This window comes from Telopea speciosissima, chromosome 8 (assembly GCF_018873765.1).
Source record: "Telopea speciosissima isolate NSW1024214 ecotype Mountain lineage chromosome 8, Tspe_v1, whole genome shotgun sequence".
Taxonomy (NCBI): domain Eukaryota; kingdom Viridiplantae; phylum Streptophyta; class Magnoliopsida; order Proteales; family Proteaceae; genus Telopea; species Telopea speciosissima.
Window position 1 is genome coordinate 61,275,339 of NC_057923.1, and position 16,350 is coordinate 61,291,688.

Sequence of the window (16,350 nt, forward strand, 5' to 3'; positions counted from 1 at the left end):
AAAATATATTTTAATAAAAATGATAATTTCGTAATTTATATTAATCAATACAAAACTATTACAAAAACAGGTTTTAGCAAACTCCTTTCAATATTAATAGTATTTTGGATACGTTTCTGGAACAGGTTTATCAAACACCTTTCAGGAAGCCAGTAACGTTATTCTGGTAACAGTAACACCAAAATACGTTTTTAATCAGAAACGGCATAGAAACACTAGTAACGTTGTCAAACGGTGCTTTGGATCACCATTACACTTTCACCCCTATTGGAAAGATCGAAATACCTCTTTCTAATGCAATGCACTGCAATGGTACTGATGGGAGCAGACGTGGAGATTAATTCCATCCACACAAACGGTGTAGAGAAACTGTGTCCAAAACCAAATACATCAAAAACATGGACTTGATATAAAAGGACTGTAAGCAAATTAAGAAATTTTGGAACTCGATCAGTCCATTAGTTCACCCCTGAAATACTGTTTTAAGGAACCCTTGAACTGGCTGTTTGGAATGGAGTTGCCAACCAAAAAAGGGGGGAAAAATCCAATGGCTGACAGTTTCAGCAATCGATTGCAGGTCCCAAGCAGGTCCAATACCTGCTGTCAAATTTGATTGAGGTTCAAAGTTCAATTCCGATCTGCTATGTTCTATGCCATATGTTAATGAAGTAGAAAAAAATTATATTGTCAAGGGAAAACTGGAAAGAAAATTTCGGATCAACCAAAGAAATTAGGAAAATTAGTAGGATGCATTTTATAATAATCACAGACATTGATGGAAAAGTCATTTAATGTACAAAGTTCTGGAGCATGTCTTCAATCATTAGGAAAGAGAAAAGCCAGAGACACTCAAATGCCATCCACCACATCCCAATCCCATGTCACTCATGATTCACAATTTCGCCAAACCAGCAATGATTCAGATACCTGCTGAAGAGCCGTCCATCGCCAAACCGAATCTCAATGCACAAAGAAATAAAAAAATGTAAATCAACCCAGTTAAATCTGCCAGAAGAAAAAAACAAAGGCATCAAGCATGCAGAGTTTCAAGACATGAGGGAGAAGAGGACGGAGGCAAGCATTGTTTGTCTTAGTTCTCAGGCACTGGAGCAGCAGGCTTCTGATTGAGGAGTGGTTGGAGTGCCTTGACTACGATGCTCATATTTGGCCGGAACTCAGATTCGTACTGCACACACAAGGCTGCTACAGCTGCCAGCTGCATCAACCAATACCATTACCAAATACACTGTTAGCTTTTAAACTGTGATCACAATCCAGATAGTCTTTGAATCAGAGCATCTATGGTTGCACATACACACAATACAGCAAAACTCATCACCCATGATAAAAGATATCCATTTCAACGTAAAACAAAAGAATGACGCAACTGTTATAAGTTCAGTCTGCAGCAGTAAACAATAGAACACAATCTGACAATAAGGAATATTTTCTCAGCTGAGAAATCAGAGATAATCCTAATAACCATCTGAAATATTGAATTCTTAGTGGGAACTCGTGTTTACTACTTATCATCTCTCATTGTCTCACAGTAATGTTGGTCAGCATTTGCTCCACAGAGCTTCTTACCCTCTCCATTACATCTATACAGAAATCTAACTTTTGCATCATTATGTCATCCTCCAATACAGTTTATTCTTAAGAATAACCCCATTCTGATAGGTGGAGATCAATTCAATATTTCGGCTCCAACTATGTACGTGGTAAATACTAAATTAACACTCTCCATGCAGTGAATGAGAGGAAAAAAGGTACATACCATTTTCCTTGTTTTGCCAAGAGACCAAATACCATTGACCTCAATGAAAAAGTTTGTGCTACTAATCAAAGCCTGTACTCAGGCCACGAGACTTTCCTTAAAACCATACTAGTACCACTCCTCAAGCCAAATCTTGACTTGCTTTCTATAATTTGTCCTCGCAGAAGTTCCATGCCTTCCAAGTTCCATATAGACATATTTTGGCTGCTTGTATGTACATGAATGTGGTCGTTCTCTTTATAGTCAACTCACATAGGATTTATCTGCATCCGAGAGTTCCTCATATAGGATTTATCTGTATCCGAGAGTCCTCATATAGAAGCAACTCTCTACATTCATTAGTTTATACAAAGTCTTCCAATGCAAGTTGATAGAAGAAATATTTTGCTTACATATAACACCAGATTTTACCTACTTGATTTCCATGCTGGTTGGTGTGGAACAGAGCATTTAACATGTTAAGGGCAATATATATTCATAAATCTGGGGTATAATATATAGTGACACAAGTAGATAATTCACTAATGCTTCATCAGATACTTTTCCAACAAACTCATTCAAATGCCCCCTACACTGAATGATTTTTTTTTTTTAATTAAGGGCATTTTATCAAATAAAATTTGAGCAATTACTTCTGGCAAATGAGACATGAATATTAACAAACTGACTTGTGAACAATTTGAAAAGAAGATAAAATAAATAATTATAAAATTCACCAATATGGAGAATGTTATCAAGAAAGCTCCATGTACATGTATGTGTGTAATGGATAATTGTGCAGTATTTGTGGTCCATTTGCAGGTGTTGGGTTTCATGACTTACCTCCTGTGTGTGTGCATGTGCACACCTCAAGCTAAAGCATGACCCTAGCAAGTCAAAACCATCCATAGCAAACCTAAATCACTTGTTCTTTTTTGGATTCAGGTTCATAGTTCGTAGATCACAACATGCCATTGACCCATACCATAAGGAGCATGATTCTACACTTTATATTACATTTAGTTGCATAAAATTAAGATCTGTTTTTTGTTCAGACAAAATTTAACGTCTTGGGAAGCCAACCATCTTGTTTGCAAGTCATTTGAGTGTCTGTGATCCTCCTGGACCCCGGCTACTTGCTTTCCTTGGCTATGTCACCTGGGGAGTGAAGGAAGGTTGGGCAAGAGGACATTACCGTGGGCCATGATTTCATCCGATTATGGGAAAAAGAACGCTAACCAGTCGCGTGGTTAGTGTGGTTCCTGCGCCTAGACACAAACCAATGCTTTTGTGTGAGAAAAGACCGTTCAGCCCCCAGTGAAATCGAAATTTGCATCCAAACCAATGCCTTTGTGTGCACTTTCATTGGCTACTGTGCTGGTGCAAGGGCTACACGATCGGTTAGCGTTCTCCTGCTATCTGTTTGGGGTGTTTTTATTTTGTGGGGGAGGCGGAGTTCAAGAGAGGAGAGGATGAAAGCCAGACCCGGTCCCAAGTCTCCACTGCAACAAGCTAGAGACCTTACAAGCTGAGCCAGCTGACACTTTCCACAAAGTTAAGACTTGATAGGTAGGTAGGTTCAAGGGAAAAAGAAAACACAGTTAATTATTAATGAACAGAAAGATCTATATTTATTAGGTATAGTTGTCAACCATTAGAGTTATATACTCTTAGCTAAAAAAGGTTTCCCATGTGTTTTAGTATTTTAACTGTTCTCTTCCTTAATATCATAAAAAAATTTACCAGCACTCTTTATTGCTATATGTCCAAGCAAGAATCTTCTATGAAGGATACACATGTAGTATGCATGCCTCTGCCTCTGTGTGTGTTCGTGTGTGTATGTGTTTGTGTTTGTGTGTGTGAAAGAGAGAGAGAGAGAGAGAGACCTTGGCAACTCCTTTTGGAGGATATTCTCCCTTCAGCTTTGGATCAACACATTGTTTAACCTTGTCCTCACTCAGTCTTGGTGTTGCCTAAGCCCAATTTAGAAAGGTATAACAAATTAGATCAGCATTAAGTGGTCACCAAAACTAGCCCAACCACAATTATTGCATCATGACATCTTATCAAAACAATAATCATAGAGTACTATTAAGGCTCACCCAAGTGACAAGACTCTGCTGACCACGAGGCATTGTGTGGTCCACTGGCTTTCTACCAGTCAGAAGCTCCAGAAGCACCACCCCAAAGCTATATACATCACTCTTTTGTGTCAATTGACCAGTCATCGCATACCTGTGTTAGGTCTTATTCATCAGTGTCACGGTCACCCATACAGAAGGATGTTTGAAATAGTGAATACACAACAAACTGCATTATGGAAATTAAAATGAGGGAGAAATGAGAGATCATAAGATTTTGAAGGCACCTGATAATATTCTCATCTACCACCTAAGATTTGCTAAAATTTTCTCGATGGCTTCATTTTTAGAAGTTCAATCTTTTTGGCCCCATCATCAACGCATCGACATGCAACAATAAGCCTTGACCAGTTTTCAGTTTTCAGTTTTCATCCATCCTAACCAACCTTAACCACTGTGCTGCATATCTAGGGGGGGAGGGGATGGGAGGAATTCATTTGTCCCCAAGGTCAACTAAAATTATCTGTTCCTAGACCTAATGTTAAATAGGTACCCATTTTATGGGGAATGGAGGGGAGATGAGAAACAGAAGGCTTGAACCCAAGATCTCCTAGACCTAATGTTATTCCCATTCTAATATTCTAGGTATACTAACTCAACCATGTAGGCTGTTGAGTAGGGGGTGAGGTTGTCTCCCAACCTTTTTCCTATTTTAGGTCTTAACTCAGGGGAGGAGTTGTTTACCTTACAGAAATTTTAGCTGATAAGACTGCACATTCATCCTTTGCAACTGAACATGTCCTGACCAGAAGAACCAAGGAATAGGTCCGCAAATACCATTCTAGTTGTTTGTCCAGAGAGAGAGAGAGAGACTACTTGTTCCAGAGATGAGACAAAGAATGGGTTGGGTTGGGCCAGGATTTTTAAAACCCCAGCCAAACCCTGAGTCCCTTAGCTGGGCCTAGGCCCAGGCCCGGCCCGACCCTGATTCAGGGCCTAAAAAATCCAACCCTGCCCCATCCTCAGGGTCAGGCCAGGCTGACCCTGATTGGCCTTGATCGTGGGGAGGGGGAAGGGAGATGCATGGGCTGGGCTGGGCCGGGGAGAAAATTATCAATTTTAAATAAAATAACACAATAAAAATATATTATATAACAAAATGTGTGTGGCGCTTAAAATTTATAATATATATATTATATTAATATGTATTTTATAGTATTAACTTAAAACAGGGCCAGGCTCAGCCCAAAGCCTCAACCCTGGACCAGCCCGACCCTGACTTGGGGCCAGAAATTTTGAGCCCTGACCCGCCCTCAGGGCCAGGGTATCTCAGCCCAGCCCTGTTCAGGCTCACGGCAGGCCAGAGCGGGTTCAGGCCGACAGGGCCAAACTTGCATCCCTCATATCATTATGGTCAAAAGAAATGCTATCAACAAAGACAAAAAGGCATCCAAATTGTTGACCAGGAGTCAAATGAATTTTTTTTACAGAACTTCTAAAGTTATATCTTTCCAAGTATTTATTAACAATGTGAAAAATGAAAAAAGCACAAGCTGCTACAATAGGGAACTGGAGACTGAGTCATATTTGTCAAGGCGGCTAGGCGACTCAAGGTGGTGGAGGGGCGAAAAACCAAGGCGACCAAGGCACCCTTCGAACAAAGGGAGCCTAGACACCTAGGCGACGCCTTGACAACTATGGTCTGAGTACAAGGCCACGTCCAGGTTCCAAAAGGAATGTAAGAAGCCCAATCTAAAAAAAAAACCCTGAGAATTTGCACAACTCCGGGCCCAAGTTAATAGGAAATTGTACAAGTAGTTGTAGAAGTCTCAAGCACCCAAACACAACCTACAGCTCTATAACAACAAGATGATTCCTCAAGCAATGCTCAAGGATCAGCTGCCCAGTTCAGATCAGGCTAGGACAGGATCAATCCAACATGTAATACACACTGCTTGTCCAGTCCACTAGCAATTGTTATAATTTTTGACAAAGGACTGACTTACTCTTCCAGTGGAACAGCCAGTTCAATTCAGATCTGATTGAGCTTGGCTGAAGCCTGGTACAATTTGACCGACTTTTACATATCATACCCCAAGGAATCCCTTAGTTGAAGCACCATTCCTCCGAGGCCCAACCTAATTGATTTTTCTCAGCCCTAGCCTAGTCCTTAATTTTGAACATTAAAAACCAAGATTTATGTTGCTTTCACTTAAGCGTGAACTTTGTTAATGTAGTAAGAAAGCTTCCCTTTAGTTGTAAGGCTTCAAGAAAACTACATGATCACTTAAAAAAATATAGAACCCCTAGATAACTCCATGCTAATATAGAAGCCTATGTACATACTTACTAGTAACCAGTTGATCACAGTTGATATCGGTAATACCTAATACCCACCTACCTTCTAACAGCCAATACCATTCATCATTAACACACCAGCATCCACTGCATCAAAAAAGGTTCGGGGGTAGGATGCTGTATAAACAACACAGGCATCTCTAGTTCTTCATTTGTTGTAATAAATCAAATCCAATAAGCATAGGTAAAAAGTAAACAATCAAAAGGTTAACAAATTAGGTGGTGGTAAACGCATAGTCCAGTTCCACAAGCAAAGGAGGCTAACATCAGAACTGCCAAGAGGGTCTGTAAAGGGACAATTAGATGGAAATTTAATTTATGCAGAAAAAAATGGGATATTTGGTGCAACTACACTGCTGCTGGAATTTCATGAAGCTTGACTGTTTGGAGTAGAGAAAACAAAAGCAAACTGGATAAATGGAAGAATGGCAGTTGCAGTGGAAGTAGGTTCCACAAGCTCAATCCCTAATCTTGACTCGATAATTCTTTACAGAAAAAGAAAGAAAATATTATTTAACTCATTCCCTGATACAGGAGCCAAGATGTAAAATCTAGTCTTAACCACTCAAAAAAATATGAATTGAAGAATCAAAAGAATTTCACAGAATAAAATGTAGAAGTTACTAGACGTCCCACAAGAAGCATCATCACAGCCTAGACTCCTTGAACTAAACAAACTATTAGGGTGACCACTAAAACTAATCTAGAAAACTAGATAGTTACCCTCCACAACAAAAAAAGAGTATATTCTAACAGATTCTGAGCCATTAAATGAACCAAAACTTGAGCAGCATAGCATGTGACAAGATTTCATAGTGTTACTCCAACCAAGAGATGCATTCATACAGAGACTTTCAATACTTGAATATACAGTACAAAAAAGTACTCTAAAAAAAACCCCCTAGCCCCCTGCTCCCCCACCCCCTTCCCCCCCAAAATATATATATATATATTAGACATTGGTATAACAGGTGCAGTGATTAAAACAATAAGCTCAGCCACAAACATCCATACATGGGTAATAGGAATGATAATGACATTAACGTTTATGACACTCCCAAATTGAACAGCTGCAGCACAGGTGGTGCTATATTAACTTATCACCAGAACTACAGCATCACTGACCACAACCGGGAGTCATAGGGAAAGTCAACCATTCAATCATTAAGTTGCAGAAGAGAACCTCAAAGAAAACTTGTTAAACAAAATTATAGCCAAATATAAACATGACCATAGTATAAGATTCAGCAGCATTACTCTGGAGCATGATAACCAAAAGTCCCCAAAACTCGGGTTGAATGAAGACGAGCAGCCATGTCAGGAGCCTGATTTGAAAGATTGAAATCCGCAATTTTGGCTCTGAAGTCTTCAAATAGAAGCACATTGCTTGATCTGATATCTCGATGTATTATAGGAGGTGAAACCCTCTCGTGCAAGTACTCCAGTCCCCTAGCTGCATCAACAGCAATTCTCACACGCTGCATCCAGTCAAGCAAGGGACCTGGCTGTGCACCTTGGACTCCCTTTCTTCCTGCAATTGCAATAAAATATTAAAGAAAAGGGTCCAAGGAAAGGAAGAAAAGTACCATTCATGAAGGTATATGTTTTCATAACCACATGTGGATAAGCCTAACACCATACCATGCAAAATGTCATGCAAAGACCCCATGGTAGCAAACTCATATGTTAATACACGGAGATTTCCTTCCACGCAGTATCCAAGCAACTCAATAAGGTTTTCATGCTTCAGTCTTGACACCATTGAAAGCTGAAATTAGGAAGTTAAATACAGTCAATTACGACAAGAGGAGGATAAGTAATAAAGAGTTATCATGTAAGTTTCTAGAGATACCTGCGTCAAAAACTCAACATTGGACTCAGGCTCAGATGAAACATCAAGTTTTTTTATAGCCACAGCCTTTCCGTTGTTTAAGGTTGCATAATATACTCTTCCATATGATCCTTCGCCAATCAATGACTTTGATCCAAAGTTGTCAGTCTTTTCCTTTATTTCATCTAAAGACAACGCAGGCACTTCAATAGGTGGTGGTGCTTTTAGTACTTCAGGCTTCTCTGGAGCAGATGCCTTTAAGCCTTTCTGGTTTCCTGACAGGCACCAAATAATTAGTTTAAACAGAAAAAGGGAAAACAAATGACATGATCTGCTCAACCCTGAAACAAATATCTGAAATGGTGAGATTGATAGATCCCATAACATTTTCTTGCAGGATATTGAATAAACCGAAGCTAACAAGGGGGAAAATTTCTGTGATTCAAGAAATTAAAGACCCATTCTCAAAAGAATCTTTAAATAAATTATACAGAAGTTTGTACGGTTCTAGCTTAAATTAGAAATTCCAAGAAACACAGTTTTTCCTTTTTGAGCTTTCCCTAATTTTCCCAATAAAAGCCAAGCCAAAGGTGTGCGTTTCATGAGCCCATGCTAAAGTTTCAATCAATTCGTGCCAATATCCACGCCAGGAAATTAAGAACATAAATGCTAGGTTTACAAATGTGATCTTGATAACAGGATCATCCAATCTGGATTAGGATTTAATAGGACCAATCAAATAGGTCCACCAGCAGTATTGGATTTTGCCGAGTAAACGAAAAAGTATTTTTATTTGGCATTACAGTAACAAATAATGCAAAAATAATCCACACTATGATTTAGGTTTGATTGACAAAAAAGGCAACAAACACTCAAACACATCAATTCATGTTTCTTCACAATCATAAACTATTAGGAAAAATTGCTCTGTCGCCTATCTTGTTTCACTATAAAAAACAAACACTTAAGAACCATAGTTGTCACAGCCTCTAGGCAATCCAAAGCGTTAACGGGGGCCTAGACACAAGGTGACCATGGCACCCCTGCCTAGTCGACTAAGGCGCTTGGACGCCTTGGAGTCGCCTGCATCTTGACAACTATGTTCAACACTTTTGTTCAGCATCTCTGTGAAATATTTTCAGTAAATGTTAAAAAAAATGTAGAAAACAAAAGTATGACAAAATTAAGGCTAATTCAACCAAGTTTTAACTGAACAAACAAGTCAAATATTAAAACCTGGCATTAGTCCAGCCAAATTTGTAAAACAGGTTTTTTGACTAAGAGATCAGAGTACAAATACTGCAGTTTCTATAAGAAAGTATACTTTTCCATATATTGGGCTGGCAAATGCTATCAATTCTGCAAGGGAACTAACAATAATGCTTGACTGTTTAATGATCCATATCTTTCGGAGTTGTGCACTAAGATATGGAGAAATATAGGGTATAAAATTTAAGAGTTCGATCCAGCTGCCATTGCTTGGTGATTTCAATGGACCGAGGAGCAACATTTAACAACCATATTGAGCTTGTGTGTAGCCCTCCAGCAAAAGCAAAGGAACACCTTTTTTTTTTTTTTGGGGGGGGGGGGGAGGGGGAATTTCTATTCTAAATAATTGCATGGGAGGTTTGTTTTTTCCTACTAAGAAATTGTTTTACTTGATAAAATTAAAAGAATACTTATCCTTTCTGAAGCTACTACAAAAACAACTCAGCATTATCCCAACTAAATGGGGTCGGCTACATGGATCCTTTCAAACAAATTAGGGGAAAACTGCGGTCCTCATGAAGGGAAATGAAGGTAAGAGGAATGAAGAATAAAAATGAAGAAAAGAGATAAGAGAAGTGATAAATGGAAAATGAAAGTAAGAGGAAAGAGGATAGTCCAGGAAAACAGGAAAATCTCAGCTACATGGTGTTGACAATGTGGATCCTTGCTCTCCAATAGGTTCTATCTGAGGTCATACTTGGCACAAGGCCCAGACTATGCATGTCATTCTTCACAACCTCTCCAATGGTCATTTTAGGCCTGCCCCTAGCTCTTTTAGCTCCTTCAATCAAGATCAGATCACTCCTCCTTACTGGTGCGTCTCTAGGTCTCCGTTGAACATGGCCATACCACCTCAGATGACATTATCGGAGCTTGTCACTGATCAAGGTAACTCCCACATCAGCTCTAATACGTTCGTTCCTCACTTTATCCTTCCTAGTTTTGCTGCACATCCATCTTAACATCCTCACCTTTGCAACACATAGCTTCGCTATATGACACTTCTTAACTGTCTAACATTCCACCCCATACATCATAGCTGGTCGGGCAACAGTCCTGTAGAACTTTCCTTTAAGCTTTAAAGGAATATGTCGGTCACACAGTACTTTGGTCGCACCTCTCCACTTCATCCATGCCACTTTAATTCTGTGACACATCATCATCTATGTCACCTTCTTTGTTTATTGTAGACCCCAAATATCTAAAATAATCACTTGGCGGTATCTTTCGTTCCCCAATTTTCACCATGTCATTATCCATCATAGTGTGACTAAAGTTGCACATCATATACTCCGTCTTTAATCTACTAATCTTAAAGCCTCTTGTTTCCAAGGTTGATCTCCACATCTCTAACTTAGCGTTAATCCCTGCTTTTGTCTCGTCCACCAAAACGATATCATCAACGAAGAGCATACACCACGGGACCTCGTCTTGAATGCTCTTGGTTAGGTCGTCCATGATAAGCGCAAAAAGATAAGGGTTTAAGGCTGATCCCTGATGTAGCCCAATTGTAATTGGGAATTCCTTGCCCTGACCTCCCACAGATCTCACACTAGCCACCACGTCCTCATACAAATCTTTTATTACATCCACACATTTACTCATAACTCCTCTCTTCACTAGAACATGTCGGATTAGATCTCTAGGGACTCGGTCATATGCTTTTTCTAGGTCAATAAAGACCATATGGAGATCCTTCTTGACATCTCTATATCTTTCCATGATCCTCCTCAATAAGTAAATAGCTTCCGTCGTGGATCTACTTGGCACCAAATTGATTCTTCGAGAATCGAGATATGAGTCTCTCTTCTCAAACGGGCTTCAATAACCTTTTCCAAAAGTTTCAAAGTATGACTCATTAGTTTTATGCTTCTATAGTTATTGCAGCTCTGAATATCACCCTTATTTTTGTAGATTAGAACTACAATGCTTCTACAGTATAAAATACTTGATGAAAGCTTAAACAAATTGATGCCAAGCTAGATACAACTTGTTAAAAGGTTTGAATTTTGATTTTTAACAGATGCATTCCCCAATAACAAATCAAACATATTACTCAACTGCAACCTAGACCTTCTCACCACCCCTAAATCTTACAAAAAAAAAAAGGGCTCCCGCCACTGCGGGGTCTGGGGAGGGTCATAATGTACATAGCCTTACCCCCCGCTTCGCCGAGAGGTTGTTTCCCGACTCGAACCCATAACCACTAGGTCACAATGGAGCAACCTTACCGTTGTGCCAAGGTCCGCCCTCTACCCCAAAATCTTACAAGTTGCCCACAATCTATCAAAGCCTGCATCACTTGTGTCAGCCCACACATACCAATATCCCATTAGTCAAGGCCATCTGTGCCTTCAAAGACATTTATCATAAGCTATAAAGACTACTACCTTTACACCTGAAGGAAAATTTCCAACAAAAAATTTATCAGCCTATCCAATTATGCTAACCACCAAGCATTTCCTCTCACAGTTTGATTTTCTAATACAATGATATTTGGACTCCGATGATCCATCATAAAGGCGATACTGGCTGCTGTCCTACAGGCTTCAAATTTTCCTCCACCAAAGAAACAGAAAAATAAAGCTTTATCTCGATTTGTAAAAGAACCAGAGCAAGATTGCAAGCCACATGATCATGCCATTTTAAATATCAATCTGTTTCTTGTGAAAATCCGCCATTTCCCTTTAAAGAAATCATATCCCTCGTCAATGCCAACTCAGTTTAAGGAAACAGGTTTTCCAGCTTGAAAGTTGAATAGAAAATAAAGTAACCAATTATACATCTAACCAAAAACTTTTGCACACAGCAAGAGAAAAATGTGACACATTATGCCAGGCACTTTCAGCTATAGAGGCCAAACCACATGCTCGTAATAAATCCTATGATGCGAATCCGGAGTTTCGAAACCCGTTTTGGATCGCTTGTGGACCCACTCCACCAATTATAACCCAAGTACAAGAAGCGATGGCAATTTGTAATTAAATAGAAACTCAAAACCCAATTCAAAGGAGCAATGGCATATCTGTAAATAATGTGAACAGTAGAAAATCTTTTTTGGAAGATAAGACAGAATTATATCTAAGCTGGAATAATATTATTAGACAGAGGGTAATTTTGGAAGATAACTCAAAACAGGGATAGACTAAAAGCAACTTTAGAAAATAGGAACTGTTCTGTAATTTTAATGAACAGTGCCTTCTTCTAGCTCTCGACAAACAGCAAGGGCGGTAGAATCTGCAACTATTTTGACACAGCCAACTCCCTCATATGAACACCAAAGAATTCGAAATTTAAAGGTAAGGGACCACCTCACAGATCTCTGAAATCCACCAGATCACATGGCGGTAAAACAGAACCGACAATAGTTTTTAACACTGTTGCTCACAACAGAAGGGTCTATCCAGTATGATATCCTGAGGCTTGAATCGCATATGAAAACTCTACCCTCGACCAAAATCTCATACCAAACTGTTCAGTTACGACAAAGATCGAACTCCACAGTTGGGACAATACGTACTGCCCAGAAACAGAGAACATTGTGGTTTTAAAGAGACTGAAACTAAAGAAGTGGAAGAGGAAGAAATATGAGAAATAGAATAGATATCAAACCTGGTAGAAGAACCGCACTGATTCAAGTGAAGGAGAGAGAAGAAGAATCAAAGATGTGAGAGAGATAGGCGCAGTTCACGGCCACCATTGATTTCAACCCAAAATAAATTTTCATTAAAAACACTCCAATCCCAATCGTGGGTTACATGTACTTAAATAAAAAGAAATCCAACATGAAAAAGGAAACCTACTCTAAATTGGAAACCAGCTAAAAGTACAAACAAACTGAAATAGAAACTAAATAACCCCAAGCAAAATCCCCTACGTACCTACTCAACTTCCTAACATAAAATAAACTAAATATTGCATGTTAATTCCTAATGAATCCAACATCTAATAGCATCACCCTAGCAAGCTTTAACATTGACAGTTTCTCACGTCTACGCTGTTAACGCCTTTGGCACACATTCAAGAGCTTTAGGAAGGGCTAAAGCTACTTCCATGCTGTATCATTCCATCCACAACACCCCCCCCCCCCCCCCCCTGTTAATTCATAGAAATTGGATCAAAATGAAAACATGGACTTTTTTCTTCTTCATTTTTTTTTAAAACTTTGTCATGAACCAGTGACTTACCATCTGCATGGTTCCTTGGGCTTTTCAGGACTGCACTATCATTTGACTCGTAAGACTCCTCTACTTGACAAGTACAACAGAACCACCGGCGCATCCTTTCTCTCTTCCTGAAGTCAGTATTTTGATTCTCTGGGAATGCAAAGAAGCCAGGCGAAGGTGCATGTGCCTGCCATACCACAGTCAAGTCATCAGCTTAACCTGTAATAATGGTGTTATTCTACAAAGACCCCTCTACATTTTAAACCATAGCTTCAGTTAACAATAAAGTATTCATTAAACGAAGGTTTAAACTCTTTTCAATAATTCAGGGCATTTCACATTAAATTTAAAAAACCGACAATGTACTTAACGTGTAAAAAGCTTATAATAAAGGTTGTCCATTTGGAATTAAAAGTTGAAACCAGTTTAAGAATTGGCCTAATAAATGTAACAATAATCATGGAAGAACAACAACAGTTAATTAATCAAAGCATTCAAATTCTTAATGGTTCCAAACTCCTAACAAAAACAGTAACAGACAAGGGATCAAATTTTAAAACATTAAGAAACTAATAAACGTCTAAAATTCGCAAATACTCACCAACAAGCTGACCTTATGGACCTCGTCCTCCATAAGAAAACACAATTGAAGACAATTGATGCAGCAACAAATCGCTAATTCTCGCAAAATTGTCAAAAGAACTTTTTGTGTATGGATAAAAATCAATGAACCCAGAAATACCAAAATCAGGATGCCACTGCTTTACAATAGAATAGTCAAACGTGTCTTCCTAATGTTTTGATAAAAAAAAAAATATCAACAATCAACAATCCGTTCCAACGGGAAACCAGAATTCCCAAACCGTATTGCTAGAAAAAAAAATGAAATAAATTCAGAAAACAACCAAGAAAGCTAAAAGATAGAAACCCTTAATTTGCAAGGAAGGAACAGATCCGTTCAAACATTTTTGTTCAAAATTTCACCCAACTCGAGACAAACCAGGAACAATCAAAGAAAAACGAAAAGAACCCTAGATTGATACAAGCAATCAAAGATTTGATCGAAGGAAATGCAAAGGATAAATATTAAAAATTAAAAAAAGGGACAAAAAAGCTTACCTGGTTTCTGGTGTGGGTTTCTGGTGTGAGACGGGTATGGAGAACGGAAAATAAGGGGGGGGGGGGGGAAACAGGTAGTTAAAGAGAAGTTCTGGAGAGAAAAGCCAGAAAGGAGACGAGAGGAAGGTGGGAGGAAACTGGAAAGCTTCCTTTCTCTCTCATTTCCTATCTCTCTCTGAAAACATTAGAAATACAAAAGTAAAGCCAGCGGAGGAAATCATTCTTGCTTGGAAGCGAATATGGAATGGCCAACGGTGTTGTTGTGTTGGGTTTGCTACTTCACTCGTCGGTTTGGAATTATACTTAACGCTTTTTGTGGGCCCATTTCTCAGCTGTGTTCTCTACCTGTTAGGAAGACACGTGGTTCATGTGGGGCCGTTCAGGGGAAGCTGAATCAAGTTCTTGCAAGTAATATATATGGGTAAAGCTGTTTGTAACCGTACAAGAGAGTTATGTAAAACGCCAGTAAAAAAGTGAAATTACACACCTCTTCTCATATCACTATTCATGTGAGGGGCATTTATGTTATAAACAAAATGGAAAAGAGCATTTATGACATATCACCCCATGACATAAACAATGATATGTGTGGTGTACAATTTCACTTCCCAGTTAGCGTTTTACCAATTTTTTCTCATATTTTGCATACAGGTTTTTTTTTGGGTCAAACTTCACGGACACCCCCTGTAAATATATGAAATATCATGAATATACCAAACTTTTGGAAAAATATCATAGATTACTTTAATTTTTTGTTTTTATTTCAACTTAGTCCACTATGCAGTTAAGTTGCTGTTAAATCTTTTATAATGATGAAATTACCCTTACCATAGGATGAACTTCCTATAATACCCTTACATCTAAAGGCTGAAAGTGAAACACACTTCCCTCTTCCATCTTGAAATGTCCATTATAACAATCTTTCACAAACACAATTACCGTTCATCTTCTCCGTTAGAAAATCTGCAAGTCATCTCCTCCTTGCGGTAAGCTTCTCTCCCGCACTACGCACCTTTCCCCAACATTGCCACCCTCTCGCATATCCTCCCTTTTCTCTCTCTCTCTCACACTGCACCATCCCTCCTATGCAGCCCCACCCTCCCACATATCCCCGCCGTGCTTCTAGGCATCCTCGTTCTGCCATTGGTGGTGGAGTGGCATATTGGGGAGGAGCCATTAAAGGGGGCCCTTGGTAATAACCTGCAACAAATTTAATGGTTTTGTTACTATAGATGAAGAAAACTCATTATCCTCACCCAGATCACTTGCAGTAGCCAAGTGAACTTTCCGCAAAAAAAATAGAAAAAAGGTACCTTGGGCGGGATATGGGTAAGCAAATTTAGGATCGTTCATTTCCTAGGTAAAAACAGAGTTGAACAGAATTTAACGATGAAGCAGATCGATCAAGAGAACCAACTAACCGATAGAAGGGATGGTTTAAAGAAGGTGATCCGGTGAGTTTATAAAAATGCAGACACAGCAATACTCTGCACCGTATAGAAAGCAAAAGAAAGTTCTGGTTTTCCTTCCCTTCTTCATCTCTCCCTCTTTTCCCTTCTTCCGGGGTCCTCTCTTTGCCTCCAGGGTTGTGAGCCAGCATGATGCAATCGATGTGGATGACGCTCTGCGCAGCGCGAGTGGTCTCCGAGGTGGAGGGAAGGATGCACTCTACCACGATGACCTTGCCATCGTCGGGCAGTGCTTCGTAGCATTTCCTCAGGAATTTCAAGCAGTGGTCGTCGCTCCCGTCATGGCAGATCCATTTCATGA

The 16,350-nt window shown here is 39.3% G+C and overlaps 1 protein-coding gene and 1 long non-coding RNA gene across 3 annotated transcripts; both read right to left on the reverse strand.

The window, feature by feature from the left end:
• Positions 1-772: 772 nt before the first annotated feature.
• LOC122670965 (PTI1-like tyrosine-protein kinase 3) lies at positions 773-14,849 on the reverse strand. Of its 2 annotated transcripts, XR_006334296.1 has the most exons (9): positions 14,581-14,849; positions 13,483-13,648; positions 8,048-8,301; positions 7,837-7,963; positions 7,453-7,726; positions 3,859-3,991; positions 3,643-3,729; positions 1,032-1,216; positions 773-927 (listed from the first exon to the last, which is right to left on the reverse strand). XR_006334296.1 is itself a non-coding variant. In XM_043868022.1 (8 exons), the coding sequence occupies exons 2-8, from the start codon at positions 13,574-13,576 to the stop codon at positions 1,091-1,093; spliced, it is 1,095 nt and encodes a 364-aa protein (XP_043723957.1). In that variant the 5' UTR covers positions 13,577-13,648; positions 14,581-14,849; the 3' UTR covers positions 773-1,090. The 2 variants fall into 2 exon arrangements, 1 of the variants encoding a protein (XP_043723957.1); XM_043868022.1 differs by having other exon boundaries at positions 773-1,216.
• Positions 14,850-15,744: 895 nt separating this feature from the next.
• On the reverse strand, positions 15,745-16,026 carry LOC122670384. Its single transcript, XR_006334204.1, has 2 exons — positions 15,894-16,026; positions 15,745-15,780 (listed from the first exon to the last, which is right to left on the reverse strand). It is a non-coding gene; the product is annotated as an uncharacterized LOC122670384 (long non-coding RNA).
• Between the last annotated feature and the right edge of the window lie 324 nt (positions 16,027-16,350).